The 18,084-nt window shown below is 47.4% G+C and overlaps 1 protein-coding gene across 1 annotated transcript in view; it reads left to right on the top strand.

Annotated features, from left to right (window-relative positions):
• The window catches only part of LOC109427621 (WD repeat-containing protein 20), a 106,384-nt gene that overhangs the window by 48,373 nt on the left and 39,927 nt on the right, over positions 1 to 18,084 (top strand). The window contains exon 2 of the mRNA XM_062849471.1: positions 11,139 to 11,321. Within this exon, the coding sequence (XP_062705455.1) occupies positions 11,139 to 11,321 (183 nt within the window). The remainder of the gene's footprint in view (positions 1 to 11,138; positions 11,322 to 18,084) is intronic.

The raw sequence follows: 18,084 nt of genomic DNA, 5'->3' as shown, positions 1-18,084 counted from the left end.
CTCCTTCGACAGTTTGGGAAGGATGAATGACGTGTACCGTTCGTGCGCTGAGGGATTCAATTTTCTCAATAACAACCGCACCTTCGCATCGTCCGCAAGCTGAGCGGCGTCCTTCTCAAAAAGGTCAGCATAACGCGAAAACCAGGCATCGAATGAACAACCTTTCTCAAGGTCATAGGCGAATTCAGTGATATTCGTCGCTAGGGAGTCCAAAATCAGTTCATTGCGATTTGCATTCTGGACGTTCCCTTGGATTGCCGATACCTGCTGCGATAACTGTGTCATCAGCGCCTGCTGATTGCTGAGTATCTGCAAGATCGTTTCCTTGAATGGCTGCTCTCCGCCGCCCGACATCGATGATTGTGCTTGAGGTGGTTGCGACTGCGACATGTTTCCCCCACGGCGGTTATTGTCTAAACTTTCGACGCGAAAATAGACACGACGCGAAAATTCCGCAGACTCGTCGCCACTTTGTTACGATGGGAAATAAGGCCGAGAATTATGACTCGTAACAAACAATAACTTTATTAAGCGAATATACAAATATAACGAATTAAAATATACTGGACGCGCACGTTGCGGTACTTCTACTTGTGGTGAACGAACGATGACAGTCTCGGTATACGTGGAAGGTAGACCCGAGCCTTTGACAGTAGAAGAATAACAGAGTCGGCGCTAGGGGTGCCAACATTATGAATCATAATGCAATTGTTTGATCCACAACCAGAGTTGTCACGGCAAGAGCTTGCCAAATTGTCACGGTTATGGTACAGCTTGCTTGATCAAAATTTAGTGTCTAGCATGATAGAACACGTGACTGTTCCCATCGAACCACCGCGAAGCACGATGGTACTGATAGAAATGATCATATTCTAGTGATTTGTTTTTCATTGCAAAAATGCTTTGCAACTCGTTGCAAAACTCTATTTTAAAGCGCACATTTAATCCCATTTTTTCATGAAGGATTATAATGCCCTTTTCGAAGATATTCGATGGCATTGAGTCTAGATAGGTCATAATTATATTTTTGTGTTGAAGTAGCAAAGATTTCCAATCATAGTAGCAGTTGCTAATCAAAGTAACAGCTGAAGTATTCAGTTTTTGACAGTATAAATAGCTGTAGTCATTAGCCAGTAAGTCATTCTTCAATAAACCATCAAGCGAGAAACATCAATCTTTCAATAGGTTGTGGGCCCAGTCTCGCCCACGGAAGAATCAAAAACCAATCAATTGGAGAAATTGAAGAGCCTGGAACCGATACCAACCGGGACGGAGAAGAAATTCACTACGGAGAACCTGAAACCCGAAGAGCCGTTGAAGTTCAAGATTTGAATTGGAATCCGGGAGCAAGAATGACCACCAGTGCGAAAAAGGCTGGAATAGTTCAGTTCTCCGGAGACGGGTTCGACACCTGGAAGTTCCGTGTCGAGACCCAGCTGGCGGCTCAATGCGTTCGGGATATCATAACGGTCGATCCACCAGCGGATGCGGCGTCCGATGATGTGAAGAAGGTTTTCCGGGAGAAGGATGACAGAGTGAAGGCGTTGCTGGTTACATTCATTGCCGACAGTCACCTGGAATACGTCCGGGACAAGCCGACAGCGAAGATCATGTGGGAATCCCTGTCAAACACGTTCTCCAAGAAGGGATTTGCGTCACAATCCTACATTCGTCGATCCCTGGCTCTCCTCCGGATGGATGAAGGTACTGCGTTGGCCGATCACTTTCGGCGATTCGATGAACTCGTGCGGCAGCTGAAGGACGCCGGGGCAACGTTGACAGAACTCGATCAAGTGAGTCAACTTTTCATTTCGTTACCGGCCTCCTATGATGTTGTGACAACGGCGAAGGAAAACCTAGCGGATGACCAGATCAAGCTGGACATGGTGAAGGCTCGTTTACTGGCAGAGGAACGGAAGCGATTTGGAAGGGATGGCAGTGCGATGAATAGTTCTGAAGGAATGGTTCTGGCGACAAAGGCGAAGAATACGTCGGAGGATGGTCCCAAATTTTCCGGAAAATGTTTTGGATGTGGATCATTTGGCCACAAACGTGCGGCCTGTCCTAAAGCAAGAAACTATGCGCGAGCTCAAGCGGCAGAGATCCCGGTGGACCGAGAGGTGGCTTTGGTCTCTCCCGATGAACTGAACAAGTCTACGCGATACAAGGTGGAATGGATACTCGACTCTGGAGCAAGCAGGCATATGGCAAACTCGGACAAACTTTTTTCTTCGATTGTGGAGTTGACCAACCCGGTAACCATCGATAGTGCCAAAAATGCGGAATGTATGGAAGCCCTAAAGGAAGGAATCGTGAAGGGTAGGGTGGTCACTGAGAGCGGAAGACTGTCATTGAAGATCACTAAAGTGTTGTACGTCCCCAATCTCCGGTTCAATCTACTATCTGTAGCGGCGTTGCTGAAGGTTGGTGTACACGTGGAATTTCTACAGGATCGAGCAGTTCTGAGCAAGTTTGGAAATATTATCGGTGAAGCCATGATGCGCGATAAATTGTTTTATCTCACGATGGATGTGGAAACAGAATCAGCTCTAACGGCAGGACCTGGAGAAATCAGTAATGTAGAAGGCTGGCAACGGCGGTATGCTCAACCGAGATATCAAAACGCGGAGAAGCTGCATCGTTCGAAAATGGTCCAAGGAATGACGTTTACAAAAACCGCCAAAAAGTTTGGCGAAATGCATGCGGAAAACGGATTTGTAAGACCAGCGGCAAGACCATTGACCCGGATCCACCGAAGTCCAACGAAGGCCATCAGAAGCAAAACTCCGCTGAAATGTGGAACAGAGAAAAGCCAAAGGTTGATCATTTGCTCACATCCGGGAGTCAGGCGTCCTCTCGGATTCCGGAACAGAAGCGAACGAAATTGCATCCCATAGGACGCACAGGACAACGTTGCAAGATGCTGGGATATGCGCCATGTAGCGGTAATCGACTTTGTAATCCTTCAACAAGAAATCAGTTTGTGGCTCGAGATGTTTGGAAGAAGACTGAAGATAAAGACCCAATGACACGCACAGTTGTTCCCCAAACGATTCCGGAAACACAAGAGAAAGAGGGGGAAATAACGCAAGCTGTAGGCGAGGTAAATCCCGATGAACAGCCTGAACAAGCAGAAGCGATAGCAGAAATGTATCCCCTTGAGCTTCTAGATGGAACTGATGATCATCATGAAGCAGAAGATCGAGATACTGAGGACACCCTATCGGAAGATTCGACTGGCGATCCGAGTGACACGGAATCAGGAGCATCGGCACTCCCACCACAACTTGACAGGAGTAACTTTCAGACTGAGACTGCTCCAAGGACTAGTGGTCGGGAGTGCAGGAAATCAGGTGGGTTAGAAGATTTTATTACTTCGTGTGGGTCGTTTTCTGCTGCCGATCATCCTTCTCAGGTTACCGAAACGTTTTACCCCTATGATGAAATGGAGCACGATACGAACAGTCTTGGCCATCGCAAATACCAGAGGAATAAAAAACAATCAAATGGACGTGAGGACTTCGTTCCTGAGCGGCAAATCGGAAGAGAAGATACCAGGATGTCATGCCAACCCAGGAGAAGTAAAGAAATCAGCAGCGATAGCAATGTCATCAACAGAAGCAGAGTATATTACCATTTGACCGAGCGGATTGATGGCAGACCTTGGAGAAACGAAGTTAAAATAGCCACTCCAAAGACAACCAGGGCACAGAAGGAAGTCACGCAAAGGGCAGCAGAACGAATTCAGTTTGCCAACGGGCTCAACTTCAATCATCAACCTTCGGAGCAAAATGGGATTAGAATTAAGCAACTGAGAGGGGGTGTTGAAGTAGCAAAGATTACCAATCATAGTAGCAGTTGCTAATCAAAGTAACAGCTGAAGTATTCAGTTTTTGACAGTATAAATAGCTGTAGTCATTAGCCAGTAAGTCATTCTTCAATAAACCATCAAGCGAGAAACATCAATCTTTTAATATTTTGTAATTACGTTTCGAAAGTGCTTACTTTTCAATCGGTGAAAAGGCAGCGAATTGGCCTACTTTTCCAAACTTTAACAAGTGTGCCGAAAAGTACTACTTTACGGCACTGTTGTTTGATTGGACAATTTGCTCCTAGTTTGACTTAATTTCTCATAGTTAACAAAGTTAATATGCCGGAAATCTATGAATGTTATGTCCGCGCACGTCCTTTCGGTCACTTCCTGTATTATTTCTTCCAAAAACTTCTCCCCTTAGAAGAAAAAGTACTGTTATATCTGAACATGTTGTAAACTGGTCACTCTATAAGTTCCAATTATAAAATTATATACTTACCCATACTTATCTACCTTCTCTCAGAAGCTCTGTATGCATGATGAAAAGAATAAATATTCATTCGAAGTTGAGCCGTACTCGGTAACGAAAGCCGCAGTGAACAACAAATCACAGTGCAGGTAACGCAGCTGAACCTGAACCACTGTGATGCGGCTCAGCAACTGCTTTGTCAGGCGGTTTCTGAGTGGGACACGGATATCGCCATCATTTCGGACCCATACCGAGTACCCGCCGGCAACGGCAACTGGGCCTCAGATGGGACCAGGAAATGCCGGCGATATGCAGGAGTTGGTGTCTACTACCTACGAGGGCTTCGTGGTCGCCAAAGTAAACGGGGTCTTCTTCTGTAGCTGTTATGCGCCTCCGCGGTGGCCGATCGAGCGGTTCACGCAAATGCTGGACCGCTTAACGACCGTGCTAACAGGGCGAAGGCCGGTGCTAATAGCGGGTGACTTTAATGCCTGGGCTGTGGAATGGGGAAGCCGTTTCACGAACCAGCGGGTCAGATCCTGCTAGAAACACTGGCCATCTTAGATGTCGACTTGGCTAACGTCGGTACCAAGAGTACCTATAGTCGAAACGGAGCGGAGTCAATTATTGACGTGACCTTTTGTAGTCCTGGCTTAACAAGTAGTTCGAACTGGAGAGTAGATGATGGCTACACTCACAGCGACCACCTGGCGGTTCGCTACAGTATCGACTACAACAACAGCAGACAGCGGATAGAAGAAGAGGCGGCTAGGCCAAGGCCAAGCCCTCGTAGGTGGAAGACATCATACTTCGACGAAGAGGTATTTAGGGAAGCGCTCCGCCGTGAGCGAAACTTAATCGGTCTAGACGGCGACGAGCTGGTAGCGGTGCTCTCACGTGCGTGTGATGCGACCATGCCTAGGCGAGTCCACCCTAGAAATGGGAGGCCACCGGCTTACTGGTGGACCGACGCGATTGCGGACCTGCGCCTACGGGCTAGGCGGCGGATGCAGCGAGCACGATCAGAGGAAGAGCGAAACGAACGGCGGGTGGTGTTCGCCGCTGCAAAAGCCGCGCTCAAGACCAAGATAAGAGCAAGCAAAAAGGCCTGCTTTGAGGGTCTCTGTCAGAGTGCCAATACGAACCCGTGGGGTGATGCCTACAGGATCGTTATGGCGAAGACGAGAGGTGTGATGGCTCCTACAGAGCAATCTCCAGAGATGTTGGAGGGGATCATTGAAGGACTTTTTCCGCGTCATGATCCTAGTCCTTGGCCTCCTTTCGTAGGACAGCCGGGGACTGGGGCTGGCGATGAGGAAAGGGTCACCGATGTGGAACTTGCGGGGATAGCTAAGTCCCTTAGCGTAGGTAAGGCCCCAGGTCCGGACGGAATTCCGAACCTGGCCTTAAAAGTAGCTATTGCAGAAGCTCCCGAGATGTTCAGGTCTGCTATGCAGAAATGCCTGGACGAGGGAGTTTTCCCAGAAGCTTGGAAGAGGCAGAGCCTGGTACTATTGCCAAAGGCGGGGAAACCACCCGGAGACCCGTCGGCATATAGACCAATATGCTTGATTGACACGGCGGGGAAGGTGCTCGAAAAGATCATCCTCAATAGAATGTTGAGGTACACTGAGGGCGTAAATGGTCTCTCGAGCAACCAGTATGGCTTCCGGAAGGGGAGGTCCACCGTAGACGCTATCTTGTCGGTTACAAAAACCGCCGAGAAAGCACTCGAGCCTAAGAGGAGGAGAATTCGCTTCTGCGGGGTAGTGACTCTGGATGTAAGGAATGCATTTAATAGCGCCAGTTGGGCTGCTATTGCCGATGCGCTCTTGCATCTGGGGATACCGGAGTACTTGTACAAGATTCTCGGAAGCTACTTCCAGAATCGCGTACTAGTGTACGACACGGAGGTGGGTCGGAAGTGCTTTCACATAACCTCAGGAGTCCCGCAAGGTTCCATCCTGGGTCCGGTGTTATGGAATGTCATGTACGACGAGGTGTTGAGGTTAGAGTACCCAGTGGGAGTGATGATTGTCGGATTTGCCGACGATATTACGCTCGAAGTCTACGGTGAAACGATCGAGGAGGTGAAGTTGACTACCGACCACTCGATCAAGGTTGTGGAGGCGTGGATGCGGTCCAGGAAACTGGAGCTGGCTCACCACAAGACAGAGGTGACGGTTGTTAACAACATGCAGTCGGCGCAGCAGACGGAGATCAGTGTAGGAGAGTGCACTATCCTGTCGAAGCGCTCTGTCAAGCACTTGGGCGTGATGATCGACGATAAGCTTACCTTCGGTAGCCACGTCGATTATGCCTGTAAAAGAGCCTCCACAGCTATTGCGGCACTGTCCCGGATGATGTCCAATAGCTCTGCGGTGTACGCCAGTAAGCGCAAGCTTCTGGCTAGTGTTGCTACGTCCATACGGCGTGGGGCACCGCGCTAAGTACTAAATGCTACCGACGGAAGCTGGAAAGTACTTACAGGCTTATGTGCCTGAGGGTTGCGAGCGCGTACCGTACCGTGTCACACGACGCTCTCTGCGTCATTACTGGTATGGTGCCTATCAGCCTTCTTATCAGTGATGACATGGAGTGCTTCGAAATGCGCGGCACAAGAGGCATACGCAAGACTGTCAGGATGGCCTCTATGGTCAAATGGCAGCGCGCGTGGGACAGGTCCACCAAAGGAAGGTAGACCCATAGGTTGGATTAATAGGCGCCATGGGGAAGTTACATTCCACCTGACACAGGTCCTTACAGGTCATGGTTGCTTCCGACAGTATCTACACCGTTTCGGGCATGCGAATTCTCCCGAATGCCCAGTGTGCAATGGTTTAGAGGAAACGGCGGAACACGTTTTGTTCGTGTGCCCGCGTTTTCGCACAATGCGTGACCGCATGCTTGCCACATACGGGGAGGACAACTCCGGACAACTTGGTCCAGAGAATGTGTAGGGATGAGATTAGCTGGAATGCCGTTTCAACGGCTATCACCCATATCGTCTGGGAGCTACAGAGGAGGTGGCGCGTGGACTCGGAGAATGGCTAGTCCAGATGCAGTACAAGAGGTGGTCCAGGGGTTCGAAGTCGGCTTCGTAGGTCATACCGGTGCCCTGCGGTCGAGATCGACCCTTACAGCAATAAGTGGCCGCGGAGAGGAAGTCCCGGTAGCGGTGCTGTCGTGGCGTCGGTCTACTGGGTTGGATCCGAGCCCGCGGTTGGAAAGGGGTCCCCGGCAAGGGTCGGGGTAGGTGAGATCCTACTGTCTGCAACCTACGGGTGCATCTGATAGGGCCTGATGGGTAGTGATACCCTTCCTTACGGGCAGGTCAGATCGGGTTGCACGTGGGCATCAGTTCTTGATGTCCGCTCAGCAGTAGGGCGCGGGCGGGGTTGACCCTGCCCGCCTTCCGAGGACAAAGGGAGTGGCGAGGACCACTCGGGAAACTGGCTAAGCGCCAGCATGCTATCGTGATGGACTCTCCAGAGCGAGTCATCGATGTTCGTTGCTGCTAGGCTACGGCAGCTAACCTTGAGGGTGCGATATGCACTAGTCCCTCTCTGAAGCAATACCTTCTTGGTGGTTCCGGAGAGACGTAGGGTTTGGCGACCATAGGAATGTGTTTTAGTGGGTCGAGGAGAGAGTAGTCCTGGCTTCTACCGGCGTTGTAGAAGACGGCCTTAACCCCACACTACCCTAACCTTCCTGTTAGGGTGTCTGATGAGCAGATTTATCCCCCTATGGTTTAGAAGAAAAACACACACACACACACACACACACACACACACACACACACACACACACACACACACAAAATATCGTCGAACGTATGTGCAGCGACGAAGAAAAGTGGAACGTAGTTAACAGGACTGTAGTTCAGATCATGGTTGTACTACAGCAAAGTTGGCGGGAGGAACAACGATCGGTTTCGGGAGACATTCCTTCGCCGGGAAACTCTCTGACGGAGTAGAGCCGAGGGCTAGTAGAATAGAACGCGTCGTAGCACCGGTCTGGGTCGTCGGAGCGCCAGTGAACTGGACGCCAGGACCCACCGGCATCGCTGGAGTGACTTCGGCACCCTGCCGGTAAGTTCGTAATGTCCGCAAGGCGTAGAAGATGTCTGCCTCCGAGCGGGTCTGCGCTGAATGGCGAAAAATGTAGGAGATTAACAAATTACTAACAGGAGCTAAATGGTTCAGCATAACGCATGTTGCTTGCTGATTGGCGAAACCTAACAAATTAACAACAAGAGATAAATGGCTTAGCATGGAGGTAGCGAAAGAGCATAGAAAATTTTAACAATAACAGCGTAGAATAACAAATTGGTGATGGTGCACAAGGCACATAACGCCTCCCCTCCGAAGAAATACTGCATGGTGGTACCGGAGGGGAATTTAAGGTGGAGGTGAACTAGGAGAGTGTTTTTAGTGGGTAGGCGCACATTCGAATCCCACACAGCGTCTTTTGAAGATTTTTGGACTCCTAGAATAAAAAAAAAACACACACACACACACACACACACACACACACACACACACACACACACACACACACACACACACACACACACACACACAGACATTTGCTCAGTTCGTCGAGCTGAGTTGATTGGTATATGAGGGACGATTTTTTCCATGCAAAAAATGTATGAAAAAAATCATAACGCTGATAAGATTTTTTTTTGCAAAATGTTGATCGTTCAAGGACACGACTCATGAACAGCGAACACCCAAAAAAAAATTGGTAGAAATCGGTTGGGAACTGGGAACTGTTTCCGCAATCGTATAAGATTATACGATACTATTATAGTCACCGCATCGGCCCATATAGCCGAGGCGGTAAACGCACGGGTATTCAGCATGACCATGCTGAGGGTGACGGGTTCGATTCCCGGTCGGTCCAGGATCTTTTCGTAAAGGAAATTTCCTTGACTTCCTTGGGCATAGAGTATCTTCGTGCCTGCCACACGATATACACATGCAAAATGGTCATTGGCAGAGGAAGCTCTCAGTTAAAAACTGTGGAAGTGCTCATTGAACACTAAGCTGAGAAGCAGGCTTTGTCCCAGTGAGGACGTTACGCCAAGAAGAGGAAGAGGAGAGGAGTCACCGCATCGACGTTTGGAAAAACATGATTCCGAGCAGGCTTTCCAAATGTACATCCTTCTCGCAACAGCCCGCACAAGGCTGAGTCGACACTCTCTTATGTGTGCAGACCATCTCTCTTTACCGTGTGCAACACCATCAGTGAGAAATGTATCGCCAACAGCACGCACACGCATGAGCGAAAGATGTATTGAAACAGCCGCTGCTTCGGCTGCTTGCCTGACAGTTGCATACTCGAGTCGTATCGAGCCGAGTGGGAAACGTCGTGAGTATTGTTGGCCGCATGGCAATGACAATATTCGGCTAACCAAGCCAGCTGTCGCGTAAAGCGTGTCATAGGCTGTCACGGGAGCACATGGCTTAACGCTAAAAGTTATTCACAAAATATGTGCTCAATAAATATTTTTTTACAAACATGATATGCCTTTCACAAGATGCCCCAGGGGCGAAAAAAAGTTTATTCCAGCGTTTGTCAAAATTGTAATCTGGCAAAAATATACCACTGATGTGAGATTCAACTCTCTTTTATATTGAAAACATGGCAGTGCATTCCACATGCCAATAAAAATAATGCTATGCAAAATACTCTACTAGAATAAGACTTACAGCGAAGACGGCTAATAACAAGACAGACATCTACCCTCTTGCTCCATATACTTTGGGAACTACAAGCACACTAGCGCCTCGAGCGACTTCAGGGAACAACATCATGAATGAGTGTGCGTGCGATGCTACAATTTCCGTGTACGTATTAGCATGCACACGCACACAATCATGTTTTAATGTTCCTGTGAATCGTTGAGGGCGTTTCAACCATGTCGCCTGCGACAGGGTGGGAGCTGTCTCTCTCACGGCGTGCATATGGTGAAGGTTTACCACAAAAAATTAGGCAAAGCCAAATCCGCCGTTTTTCGAAAATATGGACTTCTAGCTTTCATTTAACGTGTTCCCCAAAAAAATCCACCGAGGGATCCCGAACAACTTTTTCAGAATACTGTTTTTCCCCATACAAAATGCACGGTTCCAAATTAATCCCTATTTCTACTTAACAAACATACTCAATTTTTGTATGAAAAAGTTCCCCCGATGGAATATTTCGATGTTGGGCTTGAATGAAAGCTGGTAGCGTCAACTTTCACGTAGCGTAAAAATTAGCGATGCCCATTTTTTTGTAATAAATTTGTTCTACCAGACACACCGTGCTCTTGTTATTAGTCGTCTTCGCTTACAGGTACATATTCTCTATTTGAAAAAATACATAGGGTTAGCCCCCCCCCCCCCCCCCCCCTTCTATTGACTGAGTTATAGCAGCAAGTGCCCAAAATAGGTGCCCCTGCCAAATGGTCACCACTGCCGCAGCCACGGGGGGCAAAAAATTGTGGAACAAATTTACAGTATAAAGCGCTTTATGTTATAAAAAAATTTCGGATGCGCCGCAATTTTTGGTCTGGGAATACAATTGCTCATTGCTGTTCACGAAATGTTAGTGTAAAATCAATAAAGGTATCATTGACCATTAAAAACCCCTCCCAGAGACAATTTCTAGCTACGCTACTGTCCCAGACCCTACTTTAAGATAAAAAAAAAATTTAAAAAAAACGATTTTGTGCTCGACCTCAACATATACAACCCCTTATATGTATGTGTTCAATACATATGATTTTGTTTTATTTTTTGTGAGAGTTAAAAGCTAACAAGTGTCAGATGTTGTTTCATACTTATTAAGACCTACTTTTATTTCCAGGCTTCGGATTTGAGCAAACCAATTGATAAGAAATTGTACAAAGGTACAAATCCAAGCTGTCACGATTTCAATGCAGCCGCAGCTACGTTCGAAGGTGCTCCACTCCTTGTAGGATTTAGTACAGGACAGATTCAGTTAGTTTATCCTGGAAGACGAGAGCAAGGGAAGCTGTACAACGAAGAGGTAAGTAAAGATGATCAATTAGTATTTATATTAGTATTTAACCCTTTCCTTCCCACGACTTTGAACGACTATACTGCCCCCACTCGCATAACTGTCCCATATGAATAGGAAACCCAGCAAAGATGGGACTATTATGCGAGTGGGGGCAGTATATCTATGCTAAAAGCGTTTTCAAAAAAGTGCTTGAACAAAAGTTATTGCAAATTGGTTAAATTTTTCGAAATCAATGAAACAATTTTGAGGAAATCACTCAAAGGGGCTTTTCCCTCTTTTAAAATTTTTAGTTAAAAATAAATAACAATAACAATAACAATGAAACAATACTGGAGCAACATTTGAAAAGGGCCCAAGAGGTCTTGTGTCTTTTTTCGAAAACGCTCCGTAGGGCATAACAGCAGCCCGCCCACGCAAATGAACACCGTTATCCAACAGATCGATGGTCGCTCTATCTGTTAACGGCCTTAGTTTTTGTGAATAGCTGATGGGGGCTCAGGAGCGACGTTTGAAGTCATTGTTTATGTTTACCAATGCTTGTATGCCCTTTTCAAATGTTGCTCCAGAATTTTTGGTTGTAAATCAATAGGTTTTTGATTGTTTATCAATAGTTCCACTATTTATTTATTTATTCTTTAATAATTTAACGGACTTCTTTAGTCTAATTGAATATTGAAAAAAAAATTGGTTCAAAATTAATCAAAATAATCATAACAGACACTGTACATTGAAATTTGTCGGTGAATATTATCGGGCCGCCACTGTTAGGTGTGATCATAGCACACCGCGCAAAAATTCAAATTTGAATTCGTTACCATAGCAACACGTTTTTCCATCACAGCAACCTGTGCGTTGCCCGAGCCTCACTCGGTCTCTTTTGTGGTGAACACTAGCCAAGTATAGACGCAATAAAATTAGCTCGTAATTGAATTAGTAAAACCACGTTTTTTCACTGTTTCGGCTGGTTCCGAAATTCAACGTTTTTGGCCGAAACACAACATTTTTGGCGACGAGGTAAAACGCAACGAGTTCCACAACGGCACAGCAGCGAAAATGGCGACAAATTCGTTTTCCGCACACGGGAAGGAAATGCAGCAAACGATTCTGCAAATGGCTCAACTGCTCCAACGATTGGCCACGCCGACGCCGATCAGCCAGGAGAAAGTGCTAGAGTCCCTCTCCACGAACATCAACGAGTTTGTGTACGACCCCGAAAACGGCATCACCTTCGAAAAGTGGTTTGCACGTTATTCGGACCTTTTCGACAACGACGCCCGGAATCTCGACGACGCGGCCAAGGTACGTCTTCTACTGCGGAAGCTGGATCACGCTTCACACAGCCGCTACGTGAACTACATCCTGCCCAGGCTTCCGAAAGACATCGATTTCGACGAAACGGTTTCCACGCTGAAGAAAATTTTCGGCACACCGACATCCGTTTTTAACAAGCGCTTCCAGTGCCTGCAGCTGGTGAAAAACGAGGCCGACGACATCATCAGCTACGGTGGAAAGGTAAATCGTGCTTGCGAGGAGTTCGAGTTCGAAAAAGTGAACATCGATCACTTCAAGTGCTTGGTTTTCGTGTGTGGTCTCAAGGCACCACGCTACGCCGATATCCGAGCACGACTTCTTTCCCGCATGGAGGGCGAGACGGCTGATGCACCAGTGACTCTCCAGACGCTCATCGACGAGTTCCAACGACTGGTCAATCTCAAGGCGGACACGACGCTCATCGAAAAACCATCAGGTTCGAAGCAAGCCGTCCACGCGGTCTCGGAGAAAAAGGAGCACCAGTCCCAACGTCCACCGAAGCCGAAAGGTAAGCCACTTCCATCCACACCATGCTGGCAATGCGGTCAGGTCCACTACGTCCGTGACTGCCCGTTTTCCGACCATCGCTGCAAGACATGTGATCGCGTCGGTCACAAGGAAGGTTACTGCGGCTGCATCAAGAAATCGCCCGGCGGTGATTCCAGCCCAGCTCATCCGACCGCGAAGAAGCCTGCAAAGAAGAAGCAAAAACATTACGGCGGTTCCAGTTCTCAAACCCGAGGAGTCTCCGTGGTGAACAACATCGCAAACCGTTCCAGGAAGCGAAGATTCGTGACGACAACCATCAACGACGTCACCACGTCGCTGCAACTGGACTCCGCAAGCGACATAACGGTGATCTGCGAGCAAACCTGGCATCAGCTGGGTAAACCGGAAACGACACCTGCGTCGATCGATTCCAATTCAACCGCCTCGCTCCAGGGGTGAAATCCGCACCAGGGGCATTCCAGCGGTTGGTCGACGGCATGACTGCCGACATTCCAGGCGTGCGCTCCTTCATCGACGACGCCATAGTTTTTGGTGCTACCTGGGAGGAACACGCTAAGTCCCTCAACAAGCTGCTGACTCGGCTGGCGCAGTACGGGTTCCACGTCAAGGCGGAAAAGTGCAAGTTTTTCCAGACTGAACTCGGTTATCTGGGTCACATTGTGGATCGTCATGGCATCCGCCCAGATACAGAGAAGCTGCAAGCCATCGCCAACATCCCAGCACCAACCAACGTGACCGAATTGCGCTCGTTTCTCGGGGCCGTCAACTACTACGGTAGGTTTGTACGCAACATCCACGAGCTACGTCACCCGCTGGACCAGCTGCTGAAGAAAGATGTCAAGTGGCAGTGGAACGACCGATGCCAGCAATCGTTCGAAAAGTTCAAAGCGGTTCTGCAGTCCGAGCTGCTGCTGACACACTACGACCCAACGCTGCCTATCATCGTTGCAGCAGACGCCTGCAACACCGGCATTGGTGCGGTGATACTGCACAAATTTCCGGACGCCAGAATGAAGGCAGCTCAGCACGCTTCTCGTTCGCTCACACCAGCCAAGCAAGGTTATGGTCAACCGGAGAAGGAAGCATTGGCTCTCGTGTACGCGGTGACCAAGTTCCACAAATATCTGCTGGGACGCCACTTCACCCTGCAGACAGACCACAAGCCGCTACTCGCAATTTTCGGCTCGAAGAAGGGCATACCGTTGCACACTGCCAACCGACTGCAACGGTGGGCGCTGATTATGCTGAACTACGACTTCGACATCCAGCACATTTCCACCAACGATTTCGGTTGCGCCGACATGCTATCCCAGCTCATCGATCGGACCGCCTGTCCGGAAGAGGAATACGTCGTGGCAGCAATCAACCTGGAAGAAGACATGGTGAGTATAGTTAACGACTCGCTAGACAAACTTCCAGTATCATTCACAGCGCTACAACATGCGACAAAGGAGAACAGGGTTCTGCAATCGGTGGCGAGTTTCATCGAGAAAGGCTGGCCACGCGACTCGAAGCCAGTGAACGATCCGGATCTCTTGCCGTACTACAATCGGCGGGACTCGCTCAGCATCGTCAATGGCTGCGTGATGCTACACGACCGTGTGGTGGTTCCTGACCAATTCCGTAAGAAAATCCTGAAGCAGTTCCACCGAGGCCACCCAGGAGTGGTTCGCATGAAGGCAATCGCTCGCAGTTTCGTGTACTGGCCCGGCATCGACGACGAAATCGAGGAGTTCGTCCGCAACTGCAATCTTTGCTGCGTAGCTGGCAAAGCGCCGGTCAAAACAACCCTCGAATCCTGGCCTGCACCGTCGAAACCATGGTCCAGAATACACATCGACTACGCCGGACCTGTCGATGGCGTGTATTTCTTGGTCGTGGTGGATCCATTCTCCAAGTGGCCAGAGGTTTTCGCTACCAGGACAACAACAGCGAATACCACTATGCGTTTGCTCTCCGAATCTTTCGCTACTTTTGGCATACCGGAAACCATCGTTTCGGACAACGGTCCCCAGTTCGCCGGACACGAATTCCGGACATTCTGCCAAAGCCTAGGAATACAACACCTTCGGACAGCACCGTACCATCCGCAATCCAACGGGTTGGCGGAACGATTCGTTGACACGGTCAAACGGAGCCTTCGCAAAATCCGTTCGGGGGGAGAATCACTGGACAGCGCACTTCAAACGTTTCTGCAAGTGTACCGTACCACTCCGACCAGCGACCTCGACGGAAAATCCCCGGCAGAAATCATGTTCGGTAGGCCAATCCGGACAATTTCCTCACTCTTACTCCCGCAGACTGAATGCTACAGTCCATCGTCAAGCAAACCTGAAAAGCAAAACGAAAAGTTCAATAAGAAGCACGGTGCAATTGCGAGGATTTTCGAACCTGGTGACTCAGTCTACGCTCAGGTTCACCAAGCAAACGCCTGGTAATGGGAAGCAGCCACCATCATCGAGTGCATCGGGAAGGTTAACTATAACGTTTTCCTGGTGGACAGGCAACGATTGATCCGGTCACACGCGAACCAACTGAAGAAGCGTGCGGCTGATCCAGTCCGTACGATCGATTCCACACCGCTCTCCGTCTTCGTGGATGAGTTCAGACTATCCTGTCCGACACCGGTTCGTCATCCAAATCCAAGCCAATCCAAATCCAAGTCTAAGCATTAAGTTGGACATTTTAGAAGAAGTTGGGGATTTTTAGGGAACATTGGGGATTTTTAGAAGATATTGAGGATGTTAAAGGAAACTTAGGAATCATGAGGGTCTTCATGGAAAATGACGGCTTTGTGAAGTCTAAGTATTAAGTTGGACATTTTAGGAGAAGTTGGGGATTTTTAGGGAACATTGGGGATTTTTAGGGAACATTGGGGATTTTCAGGAGATATTGAGGATGATAAAGGAAACATGGGAATCCTGAGGGTCTTCATGGGAAATGACGCCTTTGTGAAGTCTAAGCATTAAGTTGGACATTTTAGGAGAAGTTGGGGATTTTAGGGAACATTGGGGATTTTTAGGAGATATTGAGGATGTTAAAGGAAACATGGGAATCATGAGGGTCTTCATGGGAAATGACGCCTTTGTGAAGTCTAAGCATTAAATTTGACATTTTAGGAGAAGTTGGTTATTTTTAGGGAACATTGGAGATTTTTAGGAGATATTGAGGATGTTAAAGGAAACTTAGGAATCATGAGGGTCTTCATGGGAAATGACGCCTTTGTGAAGTCTAAGCATTAAGTTGGACATTTTAGGAGAAGTTGGGGATTTTAGGGAACATTGGGGATTTTTAGGAGATATTGAGGATGTTAAAGGAAACATGGGAATCATGAGGGTCTTCATGGGAAATGACGCATTTGTGAAGTCTAAGCATTAAGTTGGACATTTTAGGAGAAGTTGGGGATTTTAGGGAACATTGGGGATTTTTAGGAGATATTGAGGATGTTAAAGGAAACATGGGAATCATGAGGGTCTTCATGGGAAATGACGCATTTGTGAAGTCTAAGCATTAAGTTGGACATTTTAGGAGAAGTTGGGGATTTTTAGGGAACATTGGAGATTTTTAGGGAACATTGGGGATTTTTAGGAGATATTGAGGATGTTAGAGAAAACTTAGGAATCATGAGGGTCTTCATGGGAAACGACGCATTTGTGAAGTCTTAGCATTAGGTTGGACATTTTAGGAGAAGTTGATTATTTTTAGGGAACATTGGGGATTTTCAGGAGATATTGAGGATGTTAAAAGAAACTTAGGAATCATGAGGGTCTTCATGGGAAATGACGTCTTTGTGAAGTCTAAGCATTAAGTTGGACATTTTAGGAGAAGTTGGGGATTTTTAGGGAACATTGGGGATTTTTAGGGAACATTGAGGATTTTTAGGAGATATTGAGGATGCTAAAGGAAACTTAGGAATCATGAGGGTCGTCATGGGAAATGATGTTTTTGTGAAGTTTAAGCATTAAGTTGGACATTTTAGGAGAAGTTGGGGATTTTTAGGGAATATTGGGGATTTTCAGGAGATATTGAGGATGTTAAAGGAAACATGGGAATCATGAGGGTCTTCATGGGAAATGACGCCTTTGTGAAGTCTTAGCATTAAGTTGGACATTTTAGGAGAAGTTGGGGATTTTTAGGGAACATTGGGGATTTTTAGGAGATATTGAGGATGTTAAAGGAAACATGGGAATCATGAGGGTCTTCATGGGAAATGACGCCTTTGTGAAGTCTAAGCATTAAGTTGGACATTTTAGGAGAAGTTGGGGATTTTTAGGCAACGTTGGGGATTTTAGGAGATATTGAGGATGTTAAAGGAAACATAGGAATCATGAGAGTCCTCGGGAAATGATGCTTTAGGGAAATCTAAGCATTGAGTTGGACATTTTAGGAGAAGTTGGGGATTTTTAGGAGATATTGAGGATGTTAGAAGAAACATAGGAATCCTGAAAGTCTTCATGTGAAATTATGCCTTTGCGAAATCCAAGCATTAAGTTGGACATTTTAGAAGAAGTTGGGGGTTTTAGGGAACATTGGGGATTTTTAGGAGATATTGAGGATGCTAAAGGAAACTTAGGAATCATGAGGGTCGTCATGGGAAATGATGCTTTTGTGAAGTTTAAGCATTTAGTTGGACATTTTAGGAGAAGTTGGGGATTTTTAGGGAACATTGGAGATTTTTAGGAGATATTGAGGATGTTAAAGGAAACTTAGGAATCATGAGGGTCTTCATGGGAAACGACGCCTTTGTGAAGTCTTAGCATTAAGTTGGACATTTTAGGAGAAGTTGGGGATTTTTAGGGAACATTGAGGATTTTTAGGAGATATTGAGGATGTTAGAAGAAACATAGGAACCATGAGAGTCCTCGGGAAATGATGCTTTAGGGAAATCTAAGCATTGAGTTGGACATTTTAGGAGAAGTTGGGGATTTTTAGGGAACATTGGGGATTT

The sequence above is a fragment of the Aedes albopictus genome, chromosome 1, assembly GCF_035046485.1.
Source record: "Aedes albopictus strain Foshan chromosome 1, AalbF5, whole genome shotgun sequence".
Taxonomy (NCBI): Eukaryota; Metazoa; Arthropoda; class Insecta; order Diptera; family Culicidae; genus Aedes; species Aedes albopictus.
Note: the sequence above shows the minus strand (reverse complement) of the source record. Positions and strands in the feature narration are given on the sequence as shown.